This window comes from Neovison vison, chromosome 6, assembly GCF_020171115.1.
Source record: "Neovison vison isolate M4711 chromosome 6, ASM_NN_V1, whole genome shotgun sequence".
Classification (NCBI taxonomy): Eukaryota; Metazoa; Chordata; class Mammalia; order Carnivora; family Mustelidae; genus Neogale; species Neogale vison.
Genome location: NC_058096.1, coordinates 140,313,553 through 140,327,694, shown reverse-complemented (window position 1 = coordinate 140,327,694; position 14,142 = coordinate 140,313,553). Strand labels below are relative to the sequence as shown.

Genomic DNA, 14,142 nt, shown 5'->3' with positions numbered 1-14,142 from the left:
TGCCCCAGTAAGCACCTCACATGCCTGATCTCCTAGTTCTCTCTATATCACTGTGATGTGGGCTGCTGTGGTTTCCTTGTCCATTGTACAGCTGAGTAAACTGAGGCTGAGAAAGAACATCTTCACCCAGGCTGGAAACTGGCAGAGCTGGTCTGTGAGCCCAGCAGCCTTAACCACCATCCCTTCATGCCTCTCTGCACGGTCTCCCCTGTGTGATAATACTCTCATACACCACTAAGATTCACTGAGGCCTTCAGTTTATGGTGAGTGAAGTTTCTCTCCATTTCCCTGTCATTCCCTTTCTTTTTCCTCCAGAAAATCTAGCATCCAGCCATTTCCAGCCATTTCCTGAGAGCCAGGCACTCGTAGGAGCTTCGTGGACTCCTCCAGCCTTCATAAGGTGCACAAGTAACAAGACTCCCAGGAGATCCCCAGGCCTTAGGAGGCCTTTCTCCTTAGCCTTAACCTTCCTGGTTAATGTTATTATTCATTTACTGAGTCTTGAAATTAGCCTCTTATTTACTTATTTGTTTGAGAGAGACAGAGACAGGGAGCAGGGAAAAGAGTAGAGGGAGAGGGACAAGCAGACCCCTTGCTGAGAACAGAGCCTGACCAAGGGCTCGATCCCACGACCCTGAGTTTATGACCTAAACTGAGATCAAGAGTTGGATGCTTAACTGACTGAGCCACCCAGGTGGCCTGAAATTAGCTTCTTACTAATGATGAGGAACAGTTTATGCTTTGAGAGTAGGAATGAAGGTGGAACAGTTTATTTTATTATGTTAGGTCAGTACTTCTTGAAAAGGAAATTGTGGGATGGTTCGTTCTGGGCTTATTTACAAAGTTGATTTAGAGGGGGAGATTGGCACTGCCTCCATTCTGGGATATATTGTGATAGTTGTTTAATCAAGGTCCAGATCCTTCTTAAATATGTACTAAAGTGGGGCTCTTTGTTTATGAAACATTTTACACAGTTTGAGGTAGACTTCTTCCTCCAGAGTAGCTGAGACTCGGGCGTGTCTCCTGATGAATGTCTAAATCTTGTTCCAGAAACCATCTTCTTACTGGTGTTGGGCTGGATGTGTTGGTCTGAATCCCCAGGAAGAAGATAGTCCTCCTTGGAGGAGCACGCAAGGGTGAAGGCTCAGGGCAGGCATAGTCCCTCCAGGAGAAAAGAGTAGGAGTCACTGAGAGGCAGGTAGCACTGGGTTAAGAACCTAGACTCTGGGGACGCCTGGGTGGCCTACTGGGTTAAGTGTCTGCCTTCAGCTCAGGTTGTGATCCCAGGGTCCTGAGATTGAGCCCCATTTTGGGCTCCCTTCCTTCTCCCTCTGACTCTACCCCCTGCTGGTACTCGTGTTCTCTCTCTCTCTCTCTCAAATAAATAATAAATAATCTTTGAGAGTCTAGACTCTGCTTACATTCATTCCATTGGCCATCTTCTCCTTAGGCAGTCTTGGGCAAGTTACCCTCCTCTGCCTCAGTTTCTTACCCTGGAGAATAGAGACAGAACAATAGTTTCTTGTTGAAAGGTTAAGTGAGGGAGACATTTAAGGCACTCGGCACTGTTTGACTCTTAAGTGTGAACTGTTACCACTGGCACGCAGGCTCAGTAGCCCCGCCCACGGACCTCTGCCTCTGCACGGAGCCCTGGCTTGGAGAAAGGAGGGCGTCAATACTGAAGTACCCCTCGGGACTTTTCTGATCTTTCCTGCTCCAGAATCGACCTTTCTCTGAGCCTGCTTCTGGACTTCCTGCCCTCTGTGGTTGACCCAAGGGAAAATTCACTGGGACTTTTCTGATCTTTCCTGCTCCAGAATCGACCTTTCTCTGAGCCTGCTTCTGGACTTCCTGCCCTCTGCGGTTGACCCAAGGGAAAATTCACTGGAAAGAATTGTACTAGGACCATTTCCCACATGCTCCCCTGGGGCTGTTTGCCTCCCTTAGGCAGAGACTCTCCTCCGTTGCTGAACTCACAGAGCCCTTCAACACAGGCGGTGTCTTGGCCTGTGTCTCATTTCTTCAAGACCCTGTACTCTACTAGCAGACCAGATCCTGCTGAAGAATGATAGGTTAATGTGTGTCTGGAGGTGGTCAGCCCAATAGTGGTTGGAATTTTGGGCCTTGGAGGCCGAGAAGTACACCACTTTAATCTCACTCAGTGGGCAGCTGGCTGGCTGTTGTCTACACACGACTGGGCCTTATCTATCTACTCAGGAGGCCACAGGTCTCTGAAATTTTGGCAGCTTGTTGCTATCCTTTATTCCTTGTTGTGTGGCATGACACAACATTGGACTTGCTTCATCAGTTCACAAACATACAGGTGTTACTGGTACACATCCATGGCCTCGTGGAGGATGGGCAGACGACAGTCATGATGGTGGCAGCTCTGGCTGAACCAGTCTAAGTTCTTCCGATGGGCCATTTTGATGGCGCCTCACAATAGCTTTATGATGGCGGACGCTATTATGAAGCCCATCTTGCAGATAAGGAAAGTCACCGTCTATGCCGTCACATAGTGAAATTTTATCTCCTAGCTTGAGCACCCAGCCTCCCCAAAGGCCGGACATGCAGAGGCCCTGTCAGCATTGGTCATGGCCTTCACCTGACCCCAGCCTCTCTTGTCAGTCTCTTTCCTGAGAAGTCTTACCATTTCCTTCCACCCTCACCCTGTGCCCCACGTCCCCCCAGCTTGCCCTCCTTGCTGCTTGCTCAGCTTTCAGCTTGCCTTTCTCTCAGGGCCCCCTAAGGAGGGTGAAGTGTTTTTACTCCTCTTTCTGCCAGGTGGGCTTAAATAGGCAATCACAGCAAGACAATTAAAAAAAATCCAGAGGGAGTCTCCCTCTTTCCCCCTCCTTCCCCTCGTTTAATTTATTTCCTTTATAGGAGGCCTAGGGGAGCAGGTCTAGGCTGCAACTGCTCCCATAAGGCTCACCAGCAAATTCACCATCCAGACATGCAGAAGGCCACCCTCCCCGTCCCTGTGGGCTCTTGAACGGCTGCTCTGGTCCAGAGGTTCTGCTCCACTTGCCCACGCAGGTCCCTCTGGAGACCAATCTTGGGGTTCTCTTCCTGATCGCTGACTTTTCTTTCCTGGTCCTGGAGAGTTTTCATGCACGCAGAGATCTCCCGAGTGGGTGCAGGGACAGCCAGGGGCCTCACTCCTAGACACTGCCATTCCCACACTTGCCCCGCCTTATGGTGAACACACAGCACCCCCTGTAGCTGTACTCAGAAGAGCACGAATGGCCCCTTGTGATGCATTTCTGTTGATAGGGAGCATGCTTTCTTCATCTGTAAACATCAGTCCAGGTGGGGAAGGCCAGTGCAGGGAAATGTTAGGAAGGTGTCCCCAGATGTCCACCTGTCACTTCTCTCCTGGCTGGCAGCATTCCTGTCTGTCCTTCGCTCAGCATCTCTGTTGCATCATCTTCAGTCAGAGAAACAAGGAGGCCAGGAAGGTCCACACAAATTCAGATTGTTCTCACCATCCCTGAGATAATAATCGAGCATCTTCCAAGTGCTGTCCTTCCTATCCTATGCCTAACCACTTAAAATGCTTAGAAATGCCAGCCAGAAACCTCAGCCAGTGACCTCAACTGTATTTCTCGGCTGAGGAGTTTTTATTCAGTAGGCCTCCCTGTGTAGCCAGCTCACTGTGTGGGGAGGGAGAGGTGGTGGCCCACTGAGTCTGGCCTTCCTGGTGTGTAGCCAGCCCCCATCCCACACTGAGCCAGTGCCCTCCCCTCCCCTCTCCGTGCCCCCAGGATGGTTCTAGCCTGTGGTTCTGCCTCCTCCCAGATCTGCCACCTGCCACCATCTTTTTGGCCTTTTACTCAGTCCATTAACAAATAGCTAGTGAGCTCCCACCCATGCTCAGCGGCTCCTGCTTTCTGTGTACTGATGAAATTAGCCTCTTGTTAGATTTGGAAACAGCCCAAGGTCTGGGGTTGTAAAGACTCTTGGCTTTGCCACTTTCCAGCTTGTGATGTCTGGGGGACCCACTCAAGGTTTCTAGGCACAGAACCCATGCTGCCCCTCGTGTGGGCTGGGAGAGTCGCATCAGATGGTGGAGGTCAAAGTGCCCGTGGCTACCGCTGCCCTTGCCAGGGGCTTCCCGTGGAATGCTGTGTATGCTGTGGTTCCACTGCTTTGTCCACACAAACGGGCCGCACCCAGGCCCTGAGGGGCCCTGCTTATCCTACCCACGCCTGACAGAAGTCTGAAGCAGTTTCTCTCAGATTCAGGAATCTGGATGGGCTCCAGGCCCTTCTGCCCTCTTGTCCCACCACAGAGCCCACAACCCTGCTTCCCAGTGCAGAACTTTCGTCTGAGCACCCCCGCCTCCCTGCCTGTGACCTCAGCAGAACTTAGCCCCCTCTTAGTCCAGCTACCAGCTCAAGTCTGACTCCCACATGTTTCTTCCCACCCAGGCAACTCGCCAGCTTCCTCCTCCACCCACTCTAACCCTTGGAGCCCCGTGCTTTAAACAGGCGCTGAACTCTCTCTTCCCTCCAGCCTGGAGGTCTCTTAGAACACCAAGACCCAGCCAGCTTGCCTGCTCCCTGCCAATCACAGGGTCTCTGGGGCCTCACTTGCCGACAGACTGCAGACTTCCACCCCGTGCCTAAATCCCCACTGCCTGGTGTGGGCTTCAGAACTGGCATCTTCCTTCCTTCCTTCCTGCTCCTAAGAAGCTTAGCAAGACGGTGGCAGGCCTGGCTGTCAGGCTGGAAGTGCCCAGGAGGTCCCATGCCCCTCCTCTTTCCCTAGCTTGTTGCACTTGTCAGGCTCAAGTCAATCTGGCAAACGTGTATGTATCCCCTATCATTATTACAGGGACTTTTCTGCACATGGGGGATCTAAATAGCACGAGGCAAGCCCCCCTTGTCTGAGGGAGAAAGAGAAAGACAAGAAGACAAATAAAAATCCAAGTCAAGACAGTCCTGATGCTCCTCGGACGCTCTGCCAGACCAATTCTTTAGCTGTTCTCAGAACGTTCTCAGAAACAATGCTTTCCCCCCTCCTTTGGGACTTTCTGTCCCATGTCTGGAAAAATCTTCCAGCTGGGGTCATGGCAGAGTCACCTAGCAGCTGAGAAAATTTAAACAAACTTGGGACTTCTTTTTGGAACCCTCGATGCCTGTCCATGTGATGATGTGTGCTGGAGAATCAGAATATTAAAACACCAAAGGGCATCATTTGGGGACAGTTCTGTTGACCGGTTTCCATGTGAGTAGTGAGAGGATTGTGGCCAAGGATCCAGCAGGAGAGGGGAGTTAACTGAAGGGTTACACATCTGAAATCAGATTTCTCCCAATATTTCATCGCTGCTCATGCTTTGGAGGCTCCTGGGTCCAGCAGCATTTCCTTCCCTTCCGGACAAATTTATTTCTGTCTCTGGCTTCGGCCCTCTTCCCTGGGGAGGAGATCCCGATGGGAGAGCTGGGACACGGTCAGCCCCGTGCTGTCTACCTTGTCTGGCAGGCTCTGCCTTCCCTTCCCGTCCGGCAGCCCCCACTTCCCCTTTTGGCCTTCCCCTTTTTCTGTTTCATTACGCGTTTGGGAAAGTTGTGTTTCTGTCTTGCCGTGTGAGTGGGGAATCCTTGTGGGTGATGAAGTGTTGTCATGTGTTTTTGGACTTTGGCCGTGGTCAGATTCTCCACTGCCTCTCCCCTGTAGGGGCTGTGGTTTCTTTTTCTTTTTAATCTCTATATGTTTGTGCTTGACCAGAGCAGACTGTGGTGATTGGTGCTCTGGCCCACGCTGGGGTCACCTGAGGACGGCTGTCCTAGCCTCTGCCTGCAAGCGTTCTCTAGAACGAGAATGTGCCCCTGCAGGCCAGACACACCCAGGGAATTCGTACCTCAGGAATGGCCTTCAGTTCCTGAGGATAAATGCCCAGGCTTCCTTGCCCCTTGGGAAGGCAGTCTGAGGTGTGTTCTGTACATGGTCTCAAGGGGCCCTGTTAACTGAGCCCCAATTGCTACAGCAGTAACCCGCTCATTAAGGCACCCTTCACTGGCTTTCCTCTCTTCCCTATTTTCTACCCCTCCTCCCTCGCTGTTTCCTGGGATCATGTCCCAAATCAACTACTGGCACTCAAAACATAGAGGGTTTGCTTTGGAAGAAATCCGAATAAAGTCAGGGACTCACTAAAGCATTGCTTATCCTCTTGTCTTTAGTAGCTGTGGTTTTTATTTGAACCCCTAGCACCTAAGCAGTGGAGAAGGCCTGATTCTGTAGTTCTCATCCTGTTCCCCTCAGCGCCAATCTGTTGCTTGATTTCCCCACCATTTCTTTGCATGACTCCATTCCTCAAGTGTGTATTTCAAAGTCATGAATATAGTCCAGTGATTACCACCTCTGTACACCAAGGCCTAATTTCTTGTGTGAAAACATTTACTGGCTAGAGGTGGCTTCCTGAGTCAGGCAAGTGGACTGCGAAATGTAATTGGGAGTGGGGATCATAAATAGGCCAGATTCGGTTGCTTAAAATCCAGGTGGCCACTTTTAAAGATGGGCACCTCTCTTTCCTAATTGGTTCTATACCATGGAGACCCTGAAATGGTCTCCCCGCTAGCTTAACTCTTGCTGGTGACAAAGGGTCATGGCCTGGCATTGCTCCCGAGGGATCTTGGCTGATGTTTGCTCAGATGGAGCTGTAAAAGACTTCCTTTGCCCGGAACACAATACCTATTGGGATAATTTTAGCTGTTGTGTGAATGGACATATTTGGTGTTAATGTGCCTCATCATTCCTTCTGTGTCTAGCGACCGGTAGTTGCTTCCCTGATGGTCATGAAGCAAACGTTCCCTTTTAAATTCATTTACTTAAATAAAGGAAAGCGATTGTGCTTAAAAGAATAATAATGCGGCTAAGTGTTAGGATACTACAGAATAGTGAGATACTGAAATATGGCGGGAGACCGCATCCCAGAAAGTGGGTCGAGGCCAGGTCTCTCCTGCAGGGAGCATGAGTTTGCTTTGTCCTTTTTGCTCATGTCAGCCATTGTTTATGACTTTTAAAATATTTCTTTGAAAGAAGGGTGGGGATTTTCTTATTATTCCAGTAGATATTTTTGGAAACCAAAGCATACTACTGACTAGACTGTGTGAGCAAAGTGTTTTAGGCTGGGTAAACTCTGATTGCTTGACTACATGAATAACACAAAAATAGACCTTCAAGACTTAGATTGAAATTCCAGGTATTCCTCGAGGCTGATACCACTTGCTCGTGGCCAGCAGCACGTACGGCCGGTGTGGGGCAGCTGCCGGCTGGTAGTGAGTATTGATTTTTGAAGAACTGAGCTATAAATGAAGGAAGGAAAAGCTCAGAGCCCCACTCCCAGTGCTATCTACCTACCACTCCAGGCAAGAACCCCCATTTACGGGAACATATTTATTTTTACATATCAATGGTGTGTTTTTTATGTACTTGATTAAATATTATGGTTTTGGCCCCAGGAAATACCGCTGCAGTTTATAAATAGTGAGTTCAGGGGTGTACAAGGTTCCTGGAATTAGAGCAGTATTTTTAGTCTTATGTGGCCTCTGTCTCTTCACCTTTTTTTACAGGACCAACTCTCACCCAAATACATCCACTTGTTTTCCCCCAAAACACCTATGTATGCGTTTCTTGAAATGTCCCCAATGTCTTCACAAACACCTGACTGTGCAAACTGATCCCAGATAACAGTTGTTCATCCTCCTATGCCAGATTCAAAACCCACATACCTACCGGAAGCTCAGTCTTTGACGTACATGTCATTTTCAAGGCTCCCTAACGTACAGTTGGAATCAGGTTTTATTATTCGGCAAAGGTGCAACCTAACAGAGAGTTTACCTTTGAGAACGTTTCTCCAGGCTCCTAAGAGATTCCCTACTAGACCCAAGGAGGCAGGTTTTTATCACTGTTTGACCTCTTCTCTCCCACCTCCTTTACAAATCCCAACAGAAATGGAGATCCTCGCCCTTTTCAACAAACCGAAGAGCCATCAGAAGTGCCGGCAATACTATCCTGTCAGCATTCCTCTCCGGGTCTCTAAGAACGGCCAGACGGTGAGCGGTTTGGATGCCAACTGGTTGGAGCACATGAGTGACCACTTCCGGAAAGGAGGCATGCTGGTGAATGCCGTCTTCTACCTTGGCATGGTCAATGGTATGGAAGTTACAAACCTTGGGCGGCCCTCACCAACTCTGCTTCTCTTTTCCTCCTAGCCCGTCTTCAGTGCCTGCCCCATTCAGATAGCCCCGCAGCTGATAAATTCGCTGCATTTGATTTCTCTTTTTTTTTTTGAGAGAGAGAGAGATCACAAGTAGGCAGAGGCAGGCAGAGAGAGAGAAGGAAACAGGCTACCTACTGAGCAGAGAGCCTGACGCGGGGCTCGATCCCAGGACCCTGAGATCATGACCTGAGCCGAAGACAGAGGCATTAACCCACTGAGCCACCCAGGTGCCCCTGCATTTGATTTCTAATTCACACAAAATCCACCCCCGGTGCTCCCCGAACCTCCCTAGGAATCGGCCAGGTATCTTCTGAAATGACAGAGAAATGGAAGTGATTCTGTGTTTTTCGTGGTGGCCTCAATCCACGTTGCTTTTAAAGGCTTTTAAAAAGATGATTTTGCATTTGTTAATTGCCCCCTGGGCTCATGCCTCAAGCACCCCCTGCCCAAGTGCAAATTGTTTGTGAACACTATTGCCTTGGAAGTAGCAGTAGCAGCACCCAGGATTAACCCCTGAGAAGTGAATCAGACTGTTTTGTTTCTGTAAACTCTGTAGAAAAACACGCTGTCTCTTTGTCTCGTGGCACTCGGTACCCCCTCCTCAGTAATGATCTCTTTCTGGGGGAGGCTGCATGGAGTGTTTTGATTGATGGCCGCTCTTCTAAAGCAGAGAATGTGTGCCCACAGTGGGGAAGGGTGTCAGGCAAAGAAGGAGTTGGGGTGAATACAACGGCAAGTTGAGTCACTAGGGTGCATCAGAGCTGGGAGGCCGTTTGGGGAGTGGGGCCAACATCCTAGCAGGTAAGGATCCTGAGGGCTGCCCATCAGCAGGATTCCTAAGTGAAGCCTAACACCAAATGTGTTGATTCCAGCAAAGGCTGGCAGGGGGCATTGATAGCACCGTGTCTTGGTTGTAGAGCAGTTTTCTCTCCAAGAATCAGCAGAGTCAGTAACAGAGGTTTGGAGTCTACTTTATTTGCAATCCTTGAAATGCCAGCAAACATCTGTGGAAGAGACATCAGTCTTAATTCTGAAGGTACACGCTTTAAATCATCGGAAGCCTTGCAACACCATACAGCACAGAGAGGTTTTAATTTTGGATGTGAGTCCCTTATTCTTATCCACATGTCAATATCTCGTGTTGACATATTAATACAATAGCAGCAGGCATTGTAAGTATAAGGGGCCAGAACCATTTGTGGAATGGATAAATGATATAAGAAACATGGCAGGCTCATTAAGAATACCGGTCAAGTATCATGATCCAGCAGAATTTTCTATGATGATGGGAACGTTCCATATCTGTGCTGTCCCATATGGTAGCCACAGCTACATGTGGCTATTGACCATTTCAAAGCACATGAATGCAGGGTAAGTTACTTTATGTGCTTAGTGGCTAGTTGCGTATGAGTGCGATTCTAGACTATACATTTCCTTAAGGCAACTAATGAAAAGCCAAAGTGGTCCTCTGGTGGCAAGGTTGGTAGCATTCCTCTGTAGGTGAAGGCCTTCCCTGGGTGCTTGCGAAGGTCCTGGAAGCCAGAGAACATCACAGTCTGTTTTGAGATGCACCATAAAACACCACTGGCCTCTACTCAGGGCAGATGTTTATAGCCCTGATTCACTGGCCTTAAGGGAGTTCAGGGAGGAGCCCCTTGGCCTCCTGCAGGGACACCCTATCACCCATCTTGGGTGGTGCCAGTGACTCCTTTTATCTCCCCTCAGGCCTGTAGAGGCTCTCTGAGGCCCTACGCCCTTCTACATTTTTCCCTGGGAAACTGATGTTTAGTTGTACTAACATCTTAAAGATGTTCAGTGACTCACTGGACACAGCAGCTACACAGGCAGTCCTCGCTTTGGAGAACTCGGGTGTCAAAAGGGAAATTTTCTCTGGTCCTGCTGCCCAGCATGTCTGGGGCAAGCTGAGGACAGCTCGAAAGTTCACGATGCCGTTTATCATCTTTTGGGCCATTATGGCTTTGGCAACCAAGACGGCTCCCTACTCCCTTCTCCTTCCCCGTTCTCTGACCTCAAGTCCAGAAACACAGATCATTCATAGGAGTTTTTTTCTTCAGATTTGACTTGGGAGTTTGAAATGCTGTTATATCCTCCCTTGGCTTTAGCCGCGTGAAATCCAGCCGTTCTGCCTGGAAGACAGAACATGAAATTTCCCCTGGCAAGTGCAGCTGGAAGCTGAGCCCCAAGCCTGTGACCTGTCTACAGCTCCCCAGCAGCTGCCTGGCATGATCTCGGAGTATGGCTGCAAAATTCTCAGAACAATATTTATTTAAACCCACTCAAAATTCAAATGTAATTTCACCTTGTATGTTTCTGAAGGGAGGGGGATGTGACTTAGGAGCCATGCTCAGAGGGTTAGGGTGTTTCTGCTCTGGAAGAGACCAAGGTTTCCGTGGGCCAGGATAAAATACACATATGCTCTTTTCCCAGAATTTAAGAAAAAAAAAAAAGGCAAGTGGGTCATAATTCTAAAAAGGAACCTATTTCTAATAAGGTAATTAGTGTCCTTACAATAAACCTGGCAGAGTTGGAAGTACATCTTTAAGCTGTTTGCCATCTGGGAAAGCACCAGTCTTGATTCTTAAATGGATATTTGTACTCTGAAATATTTTCCACAGAGTCATAAAACTCATGAGAACTTTGTCCCATAAACAGGGTGATGTCTTAGCCTGAATTATTCAGTTAGGACTCTAGCTTCTGTTTTCAAGCCTTTACCCCTTAGGGCATGGAAAAACTTGAACAGTCCTTAAATTTGGACCTTTGCTGAGTCTAGGACTCCTTTCCTGGGGTCAGTTACGAAGCCTTAGAAGGACCAGGTATCTTGGGCTGGGTAGACTATGTCCTTGGGGCCTGGTAAGTCAAAACACAGACAAAGGGGAAATATAATGATGCTAATGGACACCTAGCAATTACTCTGTGCTGGTCCTCGTCTAAGCAGTTCAAACATAGGAACTCATTTAATCCCCATAACTCAGTGAAGCAGATATTGTTGTTATCCCTATGACACAGCTATGGAAACTAAGGTACAGAGTGGTTAAGGCATTGCAAAGTTTCGTAAGTGGCAAGGAAGTAGTATGAAGAAAGTAGGGTAAAGGAAGGGAAAAAAGACATGAGGAGAGGATAAAAGAGGTGACCATGTTGGCAAGAGGTCTAGCCAACAGAGAGGCTAACAGGGAGGGCTTGGGTGGCCCTTGGGAAGTGAGGGAAGCTCCAGTCGCCTTTAGGGTAGCAGCAGGACCTGGGTTCCCAGCCCCCAGTGTGAATGAGTGCAGGGGTGGGTCACACAGCCAGGCGGACAGGCACACAGAAACACCGCCCTGTCCGACAAAGGCCCGAATCTCTGCTTCCGAATGGGGGGGCGGGGGGGGAGTCCTTCTGCTGTTGATGAGGAATCGAGTGGGTATCCCCAAGGGGAAGGTCAAGGTGGAGCTGGGAGCCCACCATTTGAAGCCCCACCCAGGAGCCTGCTTTTTTGCCAAGGGCCTCCAGGCTGACAGAGTCCCCTGCTGTGATCACTGGCCGCTGATGCTACTGCTGCCACCATCCACTCTCCTTGCCCGCCCTGGCCCTCCCTTAGTCTCCTGGCTGGCCCTGTCTTTGCTCTGCATTCCTTGTTCTACCCTTGCCCTATCCTTGTCCCCACCTCCCCCTACCCTTGTGCTCCCTTGGCCCTGTCCTGACTCTCCTTCCCCTACTCCCCTGGCCTTCCCCTCACCTTCTCTTCCCCTCCCCCTCAGTCCTTATACCTCTGGCAGTCATCCTTACCCACCCACATTCAGATGTTTGCAGTTGTTTCCAACATGTCCTTGGTAGCAGGTGATTCAAACCAGAATCCAGTCCACTAGCATGCGCTGCGTACGGTGACCATGGCCTCACTTCTCTTTGATATAGAAGAGTCCTTTCTTGATGACCCTCACTGCTTGAAATAAAGCCAGCCTCTCACCCTGCAGAATGTCCTGCATTATGTGTCAGGTTGCTGCCTTGTGATGTCATCCACCTAATTCTTTACCTTCTGTATCTGGCAAACTGGAGTTTAGTTCTAAGGCCTTCCTAAATTAAGCGCTGTGACAGCAGCACATTCCAGATGACGCTGAGTTTTACCCGCTGCACCTCACCGGGAGACACAGTATACCTAGATGTCTCTCCATTGCTGTCCTTTTGGAAAGATTTTCTTCCCTGAGACCGTCCCTGATGCCCCAGCCACATCTAAATCCAAATGGCATTTGGTCTTTTGGCATCTTTCTTGATGCCTAGCATAACCTACATTACTTTATATTTGCAAAATACACATGTAAAAAAGTACCTGTTTCAAATAAAATACACACCGAGATACATGTTTTATACAGATGTACTTACAAGCCCTCAGGTGAGTTCTGCATCCCATCCTCCTCAGCACCCCAGTGTCGGGGCACCACACACCATATACAGAAGGTGATCGATAAAAGCTTCCGGGTGATGTTTGGTAATGTCAATGGAGATGAGAGGAGAAGCTGGTGTTAGGGTGCGCATCACAGGAGGCTGGGGGCCTGAAGAACTAGGTGTAGGCAGAACGGAAAGGAAAGGAGATGAGGCAGTTCCAGGTGCTTCCAGCAGCCACTTCCTTGGAACGCCGCCATCTCCGGGAATGTTTGGCCTGCTGATTACAGGAATGGCTCGTGTTTTAGAGAAGCACTTACTAATGTGGGGCATGGAGCTCCCATATACCTTACATGCATTTTCCCTTGTATCCATAGTGCATCTTCAAATGAACTTTTTATTCCTGTATCACACACATACAGAAAACTATGTACACTATAAAGATAGAACCCAGTAATTTCCACAAGGTGAGCATATCCACGTAACCAGCACCAGATCAAGACATAGAATATACCAGCCCCCTAAAAGCACCCTTTTAGTCCCTATCCCCCAAGAATAACCATAGTCACACCTTGAAATGTCAGAGATGAGTTGTAAACTTTATATGAATGGAACACATGAATGAATGCCCTCCTTGTGTTTGGCTTCTTTGACTCATTGCATTTGTGACACTCATCCACATTTTTACATGTAATTGCGGATCATTTTTCTCCTCACTGTTGTATGTTATCCCTTGTTTTGGTATATAATACATACCTGATCCACTTCCAAGTATATTTTTATTTTTATTTTTTACCCCTTAGAGGAAGGCATGGTGTCTGTACAGTTTTAACCCCAAACGGAAGCCCTAAGGCCAATCTCCCTGTGACCCCACTAAGATGCCACCCAAAACACCACGGCTGGAGTAGGGTGTAGTAGTCAAGTAACTCCGCAAGGCTAGGGACCAGGGCTGGGGATGCCACGCCCAGCTGGAGCCCCAGCGCCTGGCACAGCGTGGTAGCTCAGCTCGATAGCTCAATGCATCTCTGTTCATGTTTGAAAGGGTGTAGGTTTCGGAATCAAATCAACCACAGTTTAGAGCTAGTCTGGCACTTGTATTTCATTTGAACATGAACACATGAATGAACTCCTGCGACCTCTGTCCACTCACCCACTAAGAGGGAATGAGTAGCCTTGCAGATTGGGGGAAAAAATTCGAGGAGAAACTGTCAGCCGTGCCTGATCTTACATCTCAGGACCAGCAAGCACTGAATCAGAGAGTTCCTTCCCCGTCTGGTTGGTTAAATCGTTCTGCACTTGCTGGCTCACCTTGCTATAACTAAAGAGGGGGGATACATCCTCTAGAGCACTCACCACTTAAAAGTTAGAATGCAGGATCAAAGGCAGGCCAAGAGCAGCCATGAGGGCTCAGGAAATGGAAGGCATTTTCATAATGTCAGCCAGTTAGGCATGGTATGGTTGTTGGTGAGCAGCACGGTACCATGACCTGAGGTTGCATGGCCAGCAATTACATTTATGGTGGGGGTTACAGGTCCAGGTGA

General features: G+C 48.9%; 1 protein-coding gene across 2 annotated transcripts in view; it reads left to right on the top strand.

Moving 5' to 3' along the window:
* RFTN1 (raftlin, lipid raft linker 1) overlaps positions 1-14,142 on the top strand; it is a 193,549-nt gene that overhangs the window by 135,966 nt on the left and 43,441 nt on the right. For both annotated transcript variants that reach the window (XM_044252513.1, XM_044252512.1), the window contains exon 6: positions 7,957-8,160. In XM_044252513.1, the coding sequence (XP_044108448.1) occupies positions 7,957-8,160 (204 nt within the window). The remainder of the gene's footprint in view (positions 1-7,956; positions 8,161-14,142) is intronic.